The following is a 16,096-nucleotide window of genomic DNA, read 5'->3' as shown; positions in this document are numbered from 1 at the left end:
CTCACCCTCCCCAAGATTCCAGTTAAGCTCCTCTTTTATCTTACAAGTGGGGTTGCTTAGTTGTTTTAACATGTGTATTGAGTGTGTGTGTGCATGTGTGTGTGCAGGCATGTTTGTGCACATGTGTGTTTGTTGGATGCTTGAGTTATTCATATTCTGTATTTTTCCCTTGGTTGTAAGTAAATTAACAAAGTATCGACTTGGAAAACAATGGAGAAAATATAGAAATAGAAGTTTTTTTTAGAAAAAGGCAATATGCTTTTTTTCCCAGGAAAATATGGAATCCCCCCTTTTACTTTCTCACAGACAGCTGAAGACCAATTCACCATAGCAAGTAATACCAGACAGTTTGAATAAATGTTAAATTGGAAAATGGAAAAAAACAGGGTAATGTAAAGGTAGAAGCAATGCCCACTTGAGGTGGGGGGAGGGGTGAGGCAGAGAGAGAGTGAGAGAGAATGAAAAAGAAAATCCTCCCCAAAATGATGGTCACGAATAATTTATCTTTGTGCTATGAATGAACTAAATTGGTGTTTCATTTACTGTACATGAAAATATATGGAGCCTGGTGCATTTTCTACAGCAATCTAATACTTATATAACACAATTACAGCCCCACACATACAGTATTCATCCCATATCTCAAAAAAATTCTGTGGAAAAATGTTAGCAATAACATTTATAATTTTAAATACCTTTTATTGTATGCAATAAAACTAAGGGGAACATCTACTGTGACTATAAATCTTTGGCTTAGCCACTGAAGTGCTAAAAATAAAGACTAATAGCTGCCTATAATTACATAGTTGCAACATGTATGTTGACTTATATGCTGGGTATGCATTATCATTGATGGGTTTATATGTAACTTCTTATATAACAGCAGAAACCTATGGGAACAATCTGTGAACGCCAAAGATTTGGGGCATCTCAGCAGATAGGACAGGATTCCTAACAATCTGAAAGCCAGACAGAATTTGAGCTTCTTGGAGGCAAGCTGACAGGGATGTGGAACTGTACAGGCTGAGGGCAAGTTCTAACAAACCTGTATGTTGCATAAATACCACACATACTTCAGTTCCACAAACACAGGTTCTTTTTTTGAGTAAAAAGAAAAGGAGTACTTGTGGCACCTTAGAGACTAACAAATTTATTAGAGCATAAGCTTTCGTGAGCTACAGCTCACTTCATCGGATGCATTTAGTGGAAAAAACACTCTATACAGCTAAATTCAGTGCCTTGCATAATCACAGGTTTCAGAGTAGCAGCCGTGTTAGTCTGTATTCGCAAAAAGAAAAGGAGTACTTGTGGCACCTTAGAGACTAACAAATGTATTAGAGCATAAGCTTTCGTGAGCTACAGCTCACTTCATCGGATGCATTTGGTGGAAAAAACCATACTCTATACGGCTAAATTCAGTGCCTTGCATAATCACAGGTTTCAGAGTAGCAGCCGTGTTAGTCTGTATTCGCAAAAAGAAAAGGAGTACTTGTGGCACCTTAGAGACTAACAAATTTATTAGAGCATAAGCTTTCGTGAGCTACAGCTCATTTCATCGGATGCATTTGGTGGAAAAAATGTGGTGGTTTTTTCCACCAAATGCATCCGATGAAGTGAGCTGTAGCTCACGAAAGCTTATGCTCTAATAAATTTGTTAGTCTCTAAGGTGCCACAAGTAGTCCTTTTCTTTTTGCGAATACAGACTAACACGGCTGCTACTCTGAAACCTGTTTTTTTGAGTAGTGTCTGTAGGGGTGCTTCACTTCAGGTGCACATGAACCCCATGCACCTTTGATTGGAGATTTTTGGAAGCAGTATCCATTTGACCTGCACATGTGCCCCAAACATCCTAGTCCAGGGATTGGCAACCTTTGCCGCACGGCCTGTCAGGGAAATCTGCTGACGGGCTGGGAGGGTTTGTTTACCTGCAGCGTCTGCAGGTTCAGACTATTGCCGCTCCCACTGGCCACGGTTTGCCATTCCAGGCCAATGGGGACTGCAGTGTGGGCCAAGAGATGTTCTGGCTGCCACTTCCCACAGCCCCCTTTGGCCTGGAATGACTTCTATTTGTAGCCTGTTTTACAGACTATAATCAGCTGGGGAAGTCACCTGTGATGATTTTTTATGAAAGCTGGTATGCAAAATAAATTATATTACATAGCAAGTTTTGATTATGCAAGTAGAGGATACTTCTTGTGAGCGTTCACAAGTTTGCTAATGTCCATAAATTTTAAGGTAAAAGTTGTTGGATTCAGATAAGATGATTAGTGAACATGTGCAGGCTCACGCAGGTTGTCTATAGAACCTGGTTCTACAGAACCAAAGGCAGTTAGTCCAGTTCAGTAAGTATCTAAACTGGTAGCTGGTATTATGTGATATCAGTGTGACAACAATTGGCTCTGTTTACATATACCAAACACCTACTAACAGAGTTTACACAGTATAGAAATATAGTATTTCAAATAAATCCCACATCTCAGTTGAGTGCCATAAACACTGAGCTACAAAGGCACTGTCTGTCAATCTCTCCTGTTAGAGCTGTTCCACTTTGTACATATAAATAAATGTTCCTTGAGAAAGATAAGGAGAGACTGACTCCAAAGCCAAGTGGTTAAACCACTCAGGTTCATGTTCTTGCTCTATCTAATTCAGAGTAGCGAATTGAACTTGGGTGTTCCACACCCTAGGGAGTGACCTAGACTCACTAGTCTACTGGCTATTCTGATTAGTTGGTTTTCACGAGAAATTCCATCCTGGATCTCAAAAACCTTACCAATTAAATTTTCATTGAAACCAAATTTCAGTTTCGATGAATCAACATTTTTCTAATGGAAAAAACATTTCAATCAAAATGTTCCCAACCAACCCTACTCCTGAATAATGTTCACATCCTGTCCCACTTAAATGTATACACCAGTTTATCTGTTTTTTTCTATACTGCATAATTGACATTCATAAACCAATATCGATTTTTGTAGATAATTCACATAGCATCTTTCATTTTTGGATTGTTTGCAGTTTATAAATAGTAAGTGTCAGCCTCTGTGAAATACAGCGTACATTACAGATAGGTAAACTGAGACATAGGGAGGTGATTGACTGGTCAAAATTATTGGACTAACTTCTGTTGGTGAGAGAGACACGTTTCAAGTTTACACAGAGCTGCTCTTTAGGACTGAACAGTTCTGTATAAACTCTAAAGCTTGTCTCTCTCACCACCAGAATTTGGTCCAGTATAAGATATTACCTCACCCACCTTGTTCTCTAATATCCTGGGACTAACATGGCTACAACAATATTGCATACAGAATCAGTTGTAATTTCAAATTTTATTTGAGAACAAAGAATACATATATCATCTGGACTGCTGCCATGATAATCATTTATTGTGAATATACTCCATGTAAGCAGTTACAAGTGAATTTGTAATGAAAATATATTTTCTTCACAATATAATAGCTAAAAGCTACTACAAAGGGGTTAACATAAACCACAGATTAGTGACGCTATTTTCAGTTGTCATGTAAAAACCTTGCCAGATCTGCTGCCATTGCAAATATTCTAAAAATAATAGCTTTGTGGTTCTGGAACTACCACCTTGAAAATAATTATAGAATTTAAAATTTTACTGACACTAATAAAAACTATAACTGATAAGATGAAACATGCCTACATTGAACCAAACTCTCTAGCAAATTAGTCCTTTGAAGTATCAACTATTGAATTTTCAGTGTTTAAACTTTATAATCTCTGTTTTCCTTTTTTTAAATTAAAAACATGTGTAGAAAGAGGAGAAATAATCCGTTAAACTATATTGCTTTTCAGCCTTTGATAAAAGAAATGTAGTTACTAAATCTTTCAGATATTTTTGAGTGAAGACAGAATGCAAATTTTCATTATCCAGCAAACTAGAGAATAATCTTAGCCAGTAAATAATGTGTTTTAAAAATAAAAATAAATTATATATTGGGAAACCAGGAAATTTGTTTTAGGACTCAGTCTGTAGGTGTTTTCCTACAATGGCTACTTGATAGTCAGCAAATGTAACTCTTGCATTTCCTGAATGGTCACATGTATGAAGCAGTTGTATACCTAGTAGGCTCAAGTTACCATTATGAATGATAGAGTGTCTTAAGAAAATACCTTCCACAAGACTAAACCAAACAAAATCAATTTGCTTTAAAATAAATTATTTGGCTGGATTGCTTTACTGCTTCAGGTGATGGATTCTTTAATGGGTTGGATCTGAATCACATGTAAATGTTCTCCCTGACTTTATCCCCTAGTCTGTGGCTGTTGATGTTCAGGCACTCTAATGTGCTCCTTAATCCTGCAGACTGCATTAGAGTTTAATTGAGGGAAACAGCACCATCTACTGTGACCTGAAGGGTTTTCCCTATTTGGTAAAATTACGAAGAGCAAATAGGCCAGAGTGTATTTAATAAATAAATCTCTTTGAAATTCCTTTTGGTGTTTAGTTCCTGTGCCTTTTTCCGAATTATTTCTAAATTTTTTAGAACCACAGTTTATCTGTAAAGTACAAGACATTTGTATAATTTAAAGGTGCATCAGACTGGTACATCTCTACACAACTGTGATTACAGAATTATATTAATCCAATCATGATTGAGTAATGTTTTATGTTTTTAAATCAGTCATTTTAGATGGCTTGGTTGGGGATTTCTTTACAGAAGTGGGAAGGTAGTGATATGTTATGGGTTTGTTTTACTCGGGTGATATTCTCTTAAAATTTGCTTTAAGAACCAGCATCAGCGTAGGTGTGCAGTACACTATGTGCTTCTGATAATGACAGTGCTATAGTCAGCCCTCTATACTTCTGATTCTTCTCTTTTTCCAGACTGTCTACAAAGCCTGGCTCTGTTCCCAGTATTTTGAAGTCACACAGTTTCACTGCAGCAACAGAATTCCTTGCAAGCAATACTGTTTGGAGGTTCAGACAAGGTGTCCATTTATATTACCAGACAATGATGATGTCATCTATGGAGGACTATCAAGTTTCATCTGTACAGGTACAGTGCAGATCAGCATGTCTCACTAGTTTTCATTCCAAACTTAACTTTGAAGCGTGTGGCTAACCATGTTTTGCTTCCTAATAGTTTTAAGTATGAGTGCTCATGACCTATAAATATAAGGTTCTAGGTGTTTAACATTGGGCCCTCAAATATTGATGTACCCTAAATTAGAAGCTGCCCTTGAGAATTTAGTCCTATATGACTTTCCTTAGGTCACATGATGATTCACTGGTATAGTTGAGAATAGAACCTGAGAGTCCTGACTCCTAGAATGTTACTAGGACACACTGCTTTTCCACCATTGGGTTGATTTGTAAAATCAGAGAGGCAGATCATAGTGTTCATCAGGTTTCAGAGTAGCAGCCGTGTTAGTCTGTATTCACAAAAAAGAAAAGGAGTACTTGTGGCACCTTAGAGACTAACAGATTTATTTGAGCATAAGCTTTCGTGAGCTACACCTTACTTCATCGGATGCATCTGATGAAGTGAGCTGTAGCTCACGAAAGCTTATGCTCAAATAAATTTGTTAGTCTCCAAGGTGCCACAAGTACTCCTTTTCTTTTTTAGAGTTCATCAGGACTCCCCTGGTATATCTTATTATTTTGTGGATGTTGATATTAAGTTGTTTGCTAACCTCTGGCAAAATGACTAGTTTTACCCCACAGAATCCAGAAATTCCCATCTCACATGGGAAAGATGACAGAATGGCATGTAAGTTGAACTGCAGATTCATAGCCATCAATGAAGGAGGATAATAATACTCTCTTACCTTCAACGCAGTTTACAAATAGGAACACTTCCAATGTGTGTATGAGGTACTTAAATAAGGATTATTTTCCCGAGATGGGGAAACTAGGGGCTGCAGAAAGAGACTTTATTTACACTATTTATTCATATTTTAAAAGTGTTTATGCATAACATGGAACTCTCCTTACAAAAAAGTTCAGATATGCACAAAGATAAAACTCCAATATACAAAGACATGCCCCATCCTGCCAATTCACCCCACAAAATCACTTTAGAAACAAATTTCCATCTCCTCATTTGTCCATCACATCCCTTGATGTCTGACCCCTTCCCAAGCCAGCCCAAAATACATGCCCACCACAAAGCTTTCTTAAGATCCAGGCAAATGGGCTCTGACACACTAGAGTAAGGAAGGGAGCAAGTTTCATAATCAAGAATTTCTTAAGGACAGTGCTCTTCACTTGCAACAAGCCTTCACTCTCTCAAACCAAGGCACTGTTAGCTTGAGCAACTCTGCTGTGCCTAACTATGACAATATCCTGCAGGGAGAAAGTCGGCAGATTCTCTTGCAAGATTTTGACTTTTACTTTTATCGAGATCCAGCAGAAACTGAATCTGATTGTGCTAGTGGGATATTTTTGGAGATTTGCTTGCCTTCAGGCAGGGCAGGACTTTCACTCGCTATGGAGCTGATTGAATTACACCAAAGCTTGTCTGGAGAAGAAAGGAATCCCTGTGTTTATGGGATGACCTTCTCTATGAGAAATGACAGCCCTCCAGAGCCCCTGTTTTTCTTTAACGAGGTTTCAGGAGCAATAGTTTCACAATTGAGGTTTCTCTTCCTCCTTTCCATGGTAACAGGCTGTTTTCTCCATGTTCCATTAGAGATTTAGGACAAATGGAAAGATGGACTGATTGACTCCTGCAGAAAGATGTTTCATTGTATTATTGCAGAAGCCAACAAAGCTGAAAAGCTGTATTGGTGGTTACTGTTTTTATCTGATATTGAATGCAGCACATAGCTCGAGATAAAAATATTAATGTTACATGCTGCTTTGTAACTGTGCCTAGATAAGAGGATACAGAGGGCTTTTTTACTCAAAATACTGTAAACTGTGATTGCTATACAAGGTTTTAACCATTAGTATCCTCCTCAACTGCTAGAAGAGGGCCTCATCCTCCCTGATTGAACTAACCTCGTTATCCTTAGCCTGATTCTTGCTTGCATATTTATACCTGCCTCTGGAAATTTTCACTACATGCATCCAACGAAGTGGGTATTCACCCATGAAAGCTTATGCTCCAATATGTCTCTTAGTCTATAAGGTGCCACAGGACTCTTTGCCGCTTTTACAGATCCAGTCTAACAGGGCTACCCCTCTGATACTATCCATAAATTGTGACTTTTGATAGAGTAGGGGAGACACCTAGTGGGGAAAAGGAGACATCTCAACATCTTAAGACAAGCCTTTCTGGTTTTAAACAGGAAGGAATAAATATTATTTATCTAAACCTGCCTGAAAAAGCAACTTTGTGTATTATCTATAATATAGGGATTCCCCTTACTTTTCCAGAGCATGATGTCCTAGTGAGCAAAGCACTGTGGGGAATTAAGGAGAGGTATTTCCTTGGAAGGGTCAGATGGGAAGTAAAGAGGCACTAGCAATTCTTACCCATAACACTTGCCGGATCATTCTATTGCTAGAACATCTGCTGTATGTATTTAAACTGCTTCTCCATGTTCTTAAAAAAGTGGTCACATTTTGAGTTATAAAATCTAATGGGTTAGATCTTCACTTGTGACTGAGAATCATACAGAAAAGTTCAGCCGTGGAGGTGCAAGGCGCCCTTTGTACTCTTTCGTCCCTACCCTGGCTGAATATTGTGCTAGTCCTCCAGCATCATTTAGAGCAATTTAAAGGTTTCTTTAAATTACATGGGCTGCCAATGACACATACTTCTGTGTCCCCCAAAGCACTGGTTCTCAACCAGGGGTACATGGACCTCTGGGGGTAAACAGAGGTCTTCCAGGGGGTACATCAACTCAGCTAGATATTTGCCTAATTTTACAACAGGTACATAAAAAGCACTAGCGAATTAAAATTTTATACAGACAAAATGAGAAAGTAAGCTATTTTTCAGTAATAGCGTGGTTGAGACACTTTTATATTTCTATGTCTGATTTTTGTAAGCAAGTAGTTTTTAAGTGAGGTGAAACTTCAGGTACAAGACAAATCAGACTCCTGAAAGTGGTACAGTAGTCTGGCTCCCCGGGCGGTAAGGTCTAGCACTAGCAACACCCTGACTCCCAGGGCAATGGGGCCTAGTAGCCAAAGTCAATAACAATACCTGGACTCAAAGGGCAGTGATGCCTAATGGCCAGATCCAATACCAACACCCTGCCTCACAGGGTAGTAAGGCCTAGCTGCCAGAGTCAATAGTAACACCCTGCCACACAGGGCAGTCAGGCCTAGTGGCCAGAATTAATAGGTTCGCTCTTATCTGCAGGATAGTTAGGCTTAGGGGCTGGAGTCAATCGGGTTGAGCTGCCTCCCAGAGGGGGGCAGCCATGGTAGGGGAGACTTGGCCCCTCCCTGTTCCACCAGTTCTCATCTCAGGACCCTGATAGTGGCGACCTCCGAGTGGCATCCTCAGGTTCCTGGTTACCTGCTTGAGTCTCAGTGTCTCCAGCTCCTGAGCTGGAGCCTGCAGCATGCATTCTTCCTCTCCAGCAACTAGCCCCAACTGAGCTGGGCTGCTCCCACTTATACTGGTGCTACATCTCGAGCATGCCCAGAAGGGACATGGGGGTGTGGTGTCCTCAGCCCACAGTGAGGAGTTAACCCTTCCCCATCCTGAGTGCACCCCATCACAGGCAGCCTTATCCAATTGCTCTAAGGTCTGTTGATATCTGATCTATGCATCGAGTCGTTGGCCTCCCCTCTGGTTGTCTTCCATCCATAGTAATTGCAAGAGCCATCCTACCAGTATAGCTCTCCAGTCTCCAATAGCTAGGCCTATACCCATGTAGCCTAGCCTAGCCTCTCTCAACTTGTCTTCAACTGAAGCAACCCAAATTAGGCCCCTTACAACCTCATGTTGTTTCCCATCATGGCTTGTCCAACCATTTGACTATCTCAACAACTTCATTGCCATCGTGAATAGCACACTGATTTCCTTTCTTGTGACTGGTCAAGTTTCTGTTCTATACAGTAAAATTACAGCTTTATACATACATTCTACCTTTTACCTTTACTGGCATTTTTTGTCACAGAGAACTGGGGTCAGCTCGCACCATTTGCACCAAACAGCTTTAGTATGATGCCAGGAGGGCACCATCATCAGCAACCATTGATCCTTGGTATTTAAATTCTTTCACTCTTTTAAGTTCTCTGCCTGTGATATCCTTTAGGGTGAGTCCTCCTCCCTCAGTTATCATAGCCTCAGACTTACCAATGTTCACTCTAAGTCCAGCCCACTTGTTACCATTGTTCAAAACTGGCTTGCAGGGTCTCAAAATCTTCTATGCATATTACTAAGTCATCAGCAAACAGCATGTTCCAAGGCAGCTCCCTTTGTATATTTTCACTTACCGCACCCAAAACAACTGCAAATTAAAAGGGGCTGAATTCTGACCCCCTAATCAGGCCAACATGTACTGAAAATTCTGTAGTGTAGCCCATTTAGTTTTGACTAAAGTAGTCACTCCATCATATATATCCTGGATAAGATGGACATAGCCTTCTTGCACATCTCTCAGTCACAAACTCCATCAAACTAGTTCTCTTGGTACATGATCATACACTTTCTCCAGGTTCTCAAAGACCATGCCCAGTTGCTATCTCCTTTCTCTGAACTTATCCAGGAGCATTCATAATGCAAACATGTCATCGTTCATGCTTCATCTTGTCCTGAATCCATACTGACACTTCCAAATTTCAACCATTCAACACAATAACTTTTCAGTAATCTTCTCCCATACTTTCATAGTATGTGATGTCAGCTTCACTGAACAATAATTAGCACAGGGAGTAATGTTTCCTTTATGTTAAAAAATAGGCATCATAAAGCTTTTACACCATCCATCTGGCATTTTCCCTTTCTTAAGAATATCATTTCTGGTTGTAAAGTCACTTTTCTCGAATCATAGTAAGTTAGGGTGTGGGCTTCTGTGGTGTCCAGAAACTGCAAAGCAATATTACAGTATGTAAGTTGTTTGTTTAAATGCATATCACATTTACCCTTTCTATAATACACTCAGCAATGCTAAATACCTTTTACCAACAATTGTGTTCTAGCCTGATTTGGGTTAGAAACAGGCTATGTATTCCTCCTCCTCTTTTCTCTGCACAAGGCGCACAAAAAAGAAAGTAAAAATTAGTTTATTCATAGCTTTTGGGGACAGACCTTTAGCTGTTATGAATCACTGAAGCTCCATTGACTGAAGTGATGCCACACTGATTTACACCATCAAAGAATCTGGCCCTATATGTTTTTGTATAAAAATGATGTAAGTATTGCACAGAATAACAGTGTTCATTCCCTTCTCCCAGCACAGACACACAAAGGAAAAATGTCCAGGGACAACTGCCTGAAACAGCCTGCCAGACTCCTCCATGCATTGGCAAATTAAAAAACAAATTAACAAACAAACTTCATCAAGCTTGTAGTTTGAATGGAATCTTGAAAGGCAAATTAGTTCTTAGAACAGGAAAACAACGTCTTCATTGGTTTAAAAATAATCTGTTTGAAGGAAGACTAACTTCTTTGTTTTAAAAAAAGATTTGGTTTATATTTCATTTTATTACATTTTGTATAGTTCAGATTATAAAATGTATATCCAGACAGAAGCATTAGTGTATCGCAGACACAGCAATCTGGAAATGTAGAAGACCATCTGGATAAGATCAAGGAAAGCTGACTTCCAGACCAAATTTAAGCAAGTGCTTAAAATCTTTTCCATTCTCTCTCATTCCATTTTAAGAAAATGCTAATATAGCCATCACCAGACTAAAAAGATAGAGGCATACATTCTAGATATCTAATCCTACCGGTTGTGACGGGTTTTCTGATTGCAGATTATTCTTTTCTGTCCATTTGGGCCAGTGGACATGCTTGATAGTACAAATACTATCCACAGAAATTTAATTTAAATACCAGTTCATATGTCATCCTGCAATGACACTGTATGGTGGAAGTTTATTTAGTTGCAGTATGGCAGGGGACTCTCAAAGTCTAAACTGTTGCTGTAGTTTATTAAATGCTGTTTTTAATGTTTTCCTGAATCCTTTCCATATATTCTTGAATTGGTTACTTTTTCACTAAGAACTAAGATTGTGCAACCCTTTCTCATAGCAGTGAGCATTTCTGTGAGTAGTACTCCCGCAGTCAGAATACTTGCGTGAGTGGATGTTCACTGGTGTAAATGTAGAAAAATCAGGCCTTAAATGTGCTTAATAAAGTTGCAGGCAATAAACATCTCATTTTCTGAGAAGAATTATTTTGTTTGCTTAGGACATGGAATTAGGGCCAAAGGCCACAAAGTTTAGATCAAAAGTTTTGGTGTTTTAGTTCAGACCTTTCTCTATAAAGATGTCCAAGTGCATTGTAAAGAAAGAGGTATGTTTAGTTCTCTACTTTACCTACCTATATTTCCCAGAATTAATTGCTCTGAAAGGGGAAATGTTACTCTAAGTGCTGGCATTGTCTGATGCAGTGATGTCACCTTTGGATGTTTCACTCCTGGAGCCATTATTTGCTCTGTGCTTCACAGCAAAATTGCTCAGGCAACATTTCTGACTTACTCCACCTGGTCCTGCACTTACCTCTTATTTTTGGGTGTACCTTCTTTAGGCAGAGCAGGTTTTGTCTGTCCCTCAGATTGGGATTAGAAGTCCTGAAGAAAACAAAGTTTATGGATAGACAGAAAAAACTTTATTGGAAAAAAAACCTCATTTCCAAAACCTTTGGCTTTTGAAAATATTTACAAGTAAAATTGTGAGGACCAAATCATGAGAGATGATGTGCACGCTCAACTCCTACTGAAAGGAATTGAGGGAACATTGTCCCAAATGACTTCAAATTCTGTAAGTGGACACATTTTATGCCTCTTGTTGTTTGTCTCCCAGTAGCTCTTTCTTTGAAAGTGTAATTGTTTATCATTCCTTTTTTACTTGACTCAGTTAAAACTGAACACATTTAATTTAATCACACTAAAATCTCCATTAACCTAATCTCATAAAAATGTCCATCCTTAATGCTGACCTCAGCTATAGTAAGTTATATTCCCTACAGATATATGTGCAATGCTGACGTCTATCATGTGTCATTTGTTTGTGGAAAATGATGCGGTTATAGCTAAGAGTTTGGTTTCAAATGTACCTTTTCAGGAATTGCAGGTGCGGAGAGACCAGTATTATGCTGAAAATTAATGAACCTTAGCAGTTTCCTCAGACTGAAACTCCTGCTGGTGAACTTTGGGAGGCTCCTGGAAGTAGGAATGGGGGCAAAACTCCAAAGGCAGATAGGGCGAGGGATGGGGTAAAGAACTATGTATGTAAGTGACAAAGGCAGAGAGAGAAGCTGTGCATCCAGGGAGGTTGTGTCAAAAAATGGAAGCACATACTGGATTCCATAAGGTAGATTGGCTTCTGTTGGTACAGATATAAAATGCAGTGATGAATAAGGGAAATGCCTTTTTTCTGTTCAGTTTTACAGTTTCAAATGCAGCCAGTCTGACAGGTGTCATGGTGATTCAAATGTGTATAAACTTTAGAATTTGTAGAGAGTATAGCTATGGTAATTTAGCTACATGAAACCAAAAGTGATACTTAGGGTCAAAAAATCTGTAGTGATCTTTCATTGTTTTCCCTGGGAAAGTTGGTGGCTAAATTATCTAAATAGTATAGAAAATTTAATTGTTGTTCAATTTAGATGTAATTCTGGAATTAATAAATATGTCACTGTACATGCAGAGACTAATTTAAATTGCTGAATTGAGGAAGAGAAGAATTTTAATTGTTAGGGAAAAAACCCAATGCCATTTATGGAGTTGCTTCTACCAATGTACTTATAGTGTTCATGAAGTATTTAAATACCTTTTGATGGCTAACTTGTATAAATGGCCTTTGATTTCAAAGGAAGTCTGTGTTTTCCTAAAAACAAGAAAATCAGGAAATATAGTTGGAACGGTAAACAAGCAGCAGTGGGATCAAAGCGTTAACAATATTCGGTGTCTCTTCAATTACAGCTAATAGTTTGAGCTATTGCAGGTACAGAACTGTTTTCATAATTTCCTTCATTTTAAGGTATTTCCTTTATAGAACTACAGTTACCAAGGATTTTTTATCAATATTAACTTATGTATGTCATAGAAATGAGTTAAAAATGAGACTGTTTCTTAGTATATGCAAGAAAAAATACTGACGTGTTTCCAAATCACAGGAGAGTATCTTAAGAAAACATTAAACATGAGTGCTGCTGATAAAGGTAAGAATGCAAAATTTTCAAATCTGGGTAACCAAAGGTAATCACCTGACTCCACATTTTAGGCAACTAGAGAAGTGGATTGCTGAACACTTATGGAGCAAATCCTGAGTGTGAGCACTACAGGAAAGCCAAGAGCTTATTCTAGTTTCCAAAGAGTTCAAAGAAGCTTTAAAAACACAGATAAATGCGGACCCGCTTTTTAACATAACACACTATAGCATTGTTTACTTGGATGTGAATATAAAATATGCCACCTCAGATTTAACTTATATTTACCAGTGAATTGAGTAAACTCTTCGTTTATTAGCATACCTATACCAAAGAAATATTGGCTGAAAGGGCTAGGTTTTATTTTATGTTATGCTGTGCTAATTTCCTCTGTACAAGGAGTTAATCAAATGCCAACAGTATAAAGTTTGGGCCTGAGCACATTAAGATACACCTACATGTCTATCTGCTAGTTCCCGAGGGACACTGTGTAATTGGCAGTATTTTTTAGACAAAACAAACATTTTTCTAGAAGATAGTTTAATCTGTAAACAATAACAGTTGCTTAGCCCTTCAGAAGGGCCTGATCCTAATAATTCATAACTGGTAAGTTAATTTCTAGCAATACCTAAAGCTGTCATGTGTGTGAATTGCTGATATAATGCTGAACGAAATGTTTTATTACAACATGACTTTAAATCAAGAAAAGATCTCTGATCATTCATTAGACATTCTTGGACTTGTAATGCCAACTCTGAACTGTGCTCTCTTGACTCTTCTGTAGAGCAGATTTGTGGGAAGTAAATAGCACACTATGACATTTCTGATCTAATCTATAATAATGTCAGAAATATAGAAATAACTATTCCAAAATACACAAATTATGTCAATTTGATTAGTCCAGACCAGTTCAAAGAGAAGGCCTAGTTATCTACCAAGAAATTTCAGGAGATCCAGTGACTATGTTCTTTTTTTTTGTTTCCCTTTCGGCGGTGTTAAGAAAAGAAGAACTGAATCAGAGGACCTTGTTGGGGTAGGATCTGAAAGAAGACAGAGAACAATTGCAAGCTGATGGGTTTAGAAAGTTTTGTGATGAAGTGTTACGCACCAGTTTACACCAGCTGAAGATTTGGCCTTTAATGTCTACCTTCTCACTCACCGTGATATTATTAGGACATGTTCATTGTTCAATAAGAACTTTCAAAATGGTTTATAGAATTCATGTTTTGTGGAAAGGGAGTCCAAAGTTTGAGAACTCCCTCATTAACACAAACCCATCCTTAGGAATAAATTTATCAGTATCCCAAGGAAGGGACTTTAAATGTTAGGTTATTCTGACTGGTATACTTGAGTTATTGCTTTTTCACTGTAACCCACATTTTTCCAGAATGACACTCAATTCCATATTTTTATGAAAATGTTGTTCGGCTGCTAGTTCTTTGATTCTCCCCTTTGATAGACTAGAAGTATTACCTCAACAACTCTTATGACCCAGGAAGGCAAGAACTACATGAGCCCTAAACTTGCGCTCAGACCTGGAACAGCTTTGTCTAGAAAAGTTCATTTCTGAGAACTACCAACTTCTGCCATTCAGTCTGTTAATGAAATTAATTTTCTGTTGTATTTATCCTACAGGGCTCTATGAAAATTATCCAACCAATGCAGAACCAGAATGCTGTGATGTCAGATGGGGACTATTACCAGATAATCAATCCAAAGGGACTATAAAAACAAGTGACTCATCGATGTGTCACAGGACATCGCTCACGGTTTCATCAGCATCAAGACTGTGTAACAGCAGACTTAAACTGTGTGTTCTTGTATTAATTCTCTTGCATACAGTACTTACAGTCTCAGCAGCACAGAACTCAACAGGATTGGGCTTTGGAGGCATAACAACTTTGGAAGATAATTCAACTAATGAGGAATAAAAGAAAGGATACATGTCAAATGATAGGCACACAACAGGCCCATGTGTACTATAGTCAAATATAACAGAGACTGGGTGCTTTTACCCTCAATTCACTTCTTGAAAGGCCTTCTGGGTAAAATTAAAAGGATGGGCAACAATCCAAACAAGGACACATGAACACAAGCTTTTTATTGACTAAAAGGCTATATGGTGACTTAAATTTCTCACACCATTTTATACACTGTGTTTTAATGTTTGGAGTTTCTTTTTTTGTTTGTTTTTTGCACTTGTTAATACAGGATTTTATTTTTGGGATGGTTTCTCAAAGCTAAACTAAGTCTTTTCACTGTCGATATATTTCTATTCATTGTGTATGTTCATCTGATAGCTCTGTCTTTTATGTCCTGTCAGTTTCTATTAGAGGAATGACTGCTGTGATTCCATGGCATAACAAAAAACAACAAAAAAACAAATTTAAAAAAACAACAACAAAAACCACACACAAAAATTACAAACACACACCCCACCACCAATCTGACCGTCTTTTGCACCCATGGAAACCATTCTCTTCCTTCCCCCACCCCATCTCCCTTAAGCAGACAACATCCACTTGCTTCTGTCTGTGTAATCACAATGAATGGGTACACATGATTCTGGTGTACCTCTGCCACTGTTGCACAAACCAGCTGACTGAGCAAACCCATCCAGAGCATGAGGGGGTTCCTTTCAGCTGAACAAACAAGTGCTCTCCTTACAAGGTGGGATCGGACAGTTAACAAATTTTGATGTATAGAAATCTATAACAAACTGTTGCTCCAATTCCCATTTTAAAGAAGTCCAGTCCTTTCTCACTGGTCAGTTGAACAGGAGCAGCCTTTTCAGATACAGTATGGGAAACCAGTTAAGCTCAGCAAGTTGAATAGTTGGG

General features: G+C 38.5%; 1 protein-coding gene across 1 annotated transcript in view; it reads left to right on the top strand.

Moving 5' to 3' along the window:
• NALF1 (NALCN channel auxiliary factor 1) overlaps nucleotides 1-15,683 on the top strand; it is a 795,579-nt gene extending 779,896 nt beyond the window's left edge. The window contains exons 2-3 of the mRNA XM_038388005.2: nucleotides 4,859-5,030; nucleotides 14,892-15,683. Coding sequence (XP_038243933.1) covers nucleotides 4,859-5,030; nucleotides 14,892-15,187 — 468 coding nt within the window. The 3' untranslated portion in view covers nucleotides 15,188-15,683. The remainder of the gene's footprint in view (nucleotides 1-4,858; nucleotides 5,031-14,891) is intronic.
• Nucleotides 15,684-16,096: the final 413 nt, after the last annotated feature.

Source organism: Dermochelys coriacea, chromosome 1 (assembly GCF_009764565.3).
Source record: "Dermochelys coriacea isolate rDerCor1 chromosome 1, rDerCor1.pri.v4, whole genome shotgun sequence".
Classification (NCBI taxonomy): domain Eukaryota; kingdom Metazoa; phylum Chordata; order Testudines; family Dermochelyidae; genus Dermochelys; species Dermochelys coriacea.
Note: the sequence above shows the minus strand (reverse complement) of the source record. Positions and strands in the feature narration are given on the sequence as shown.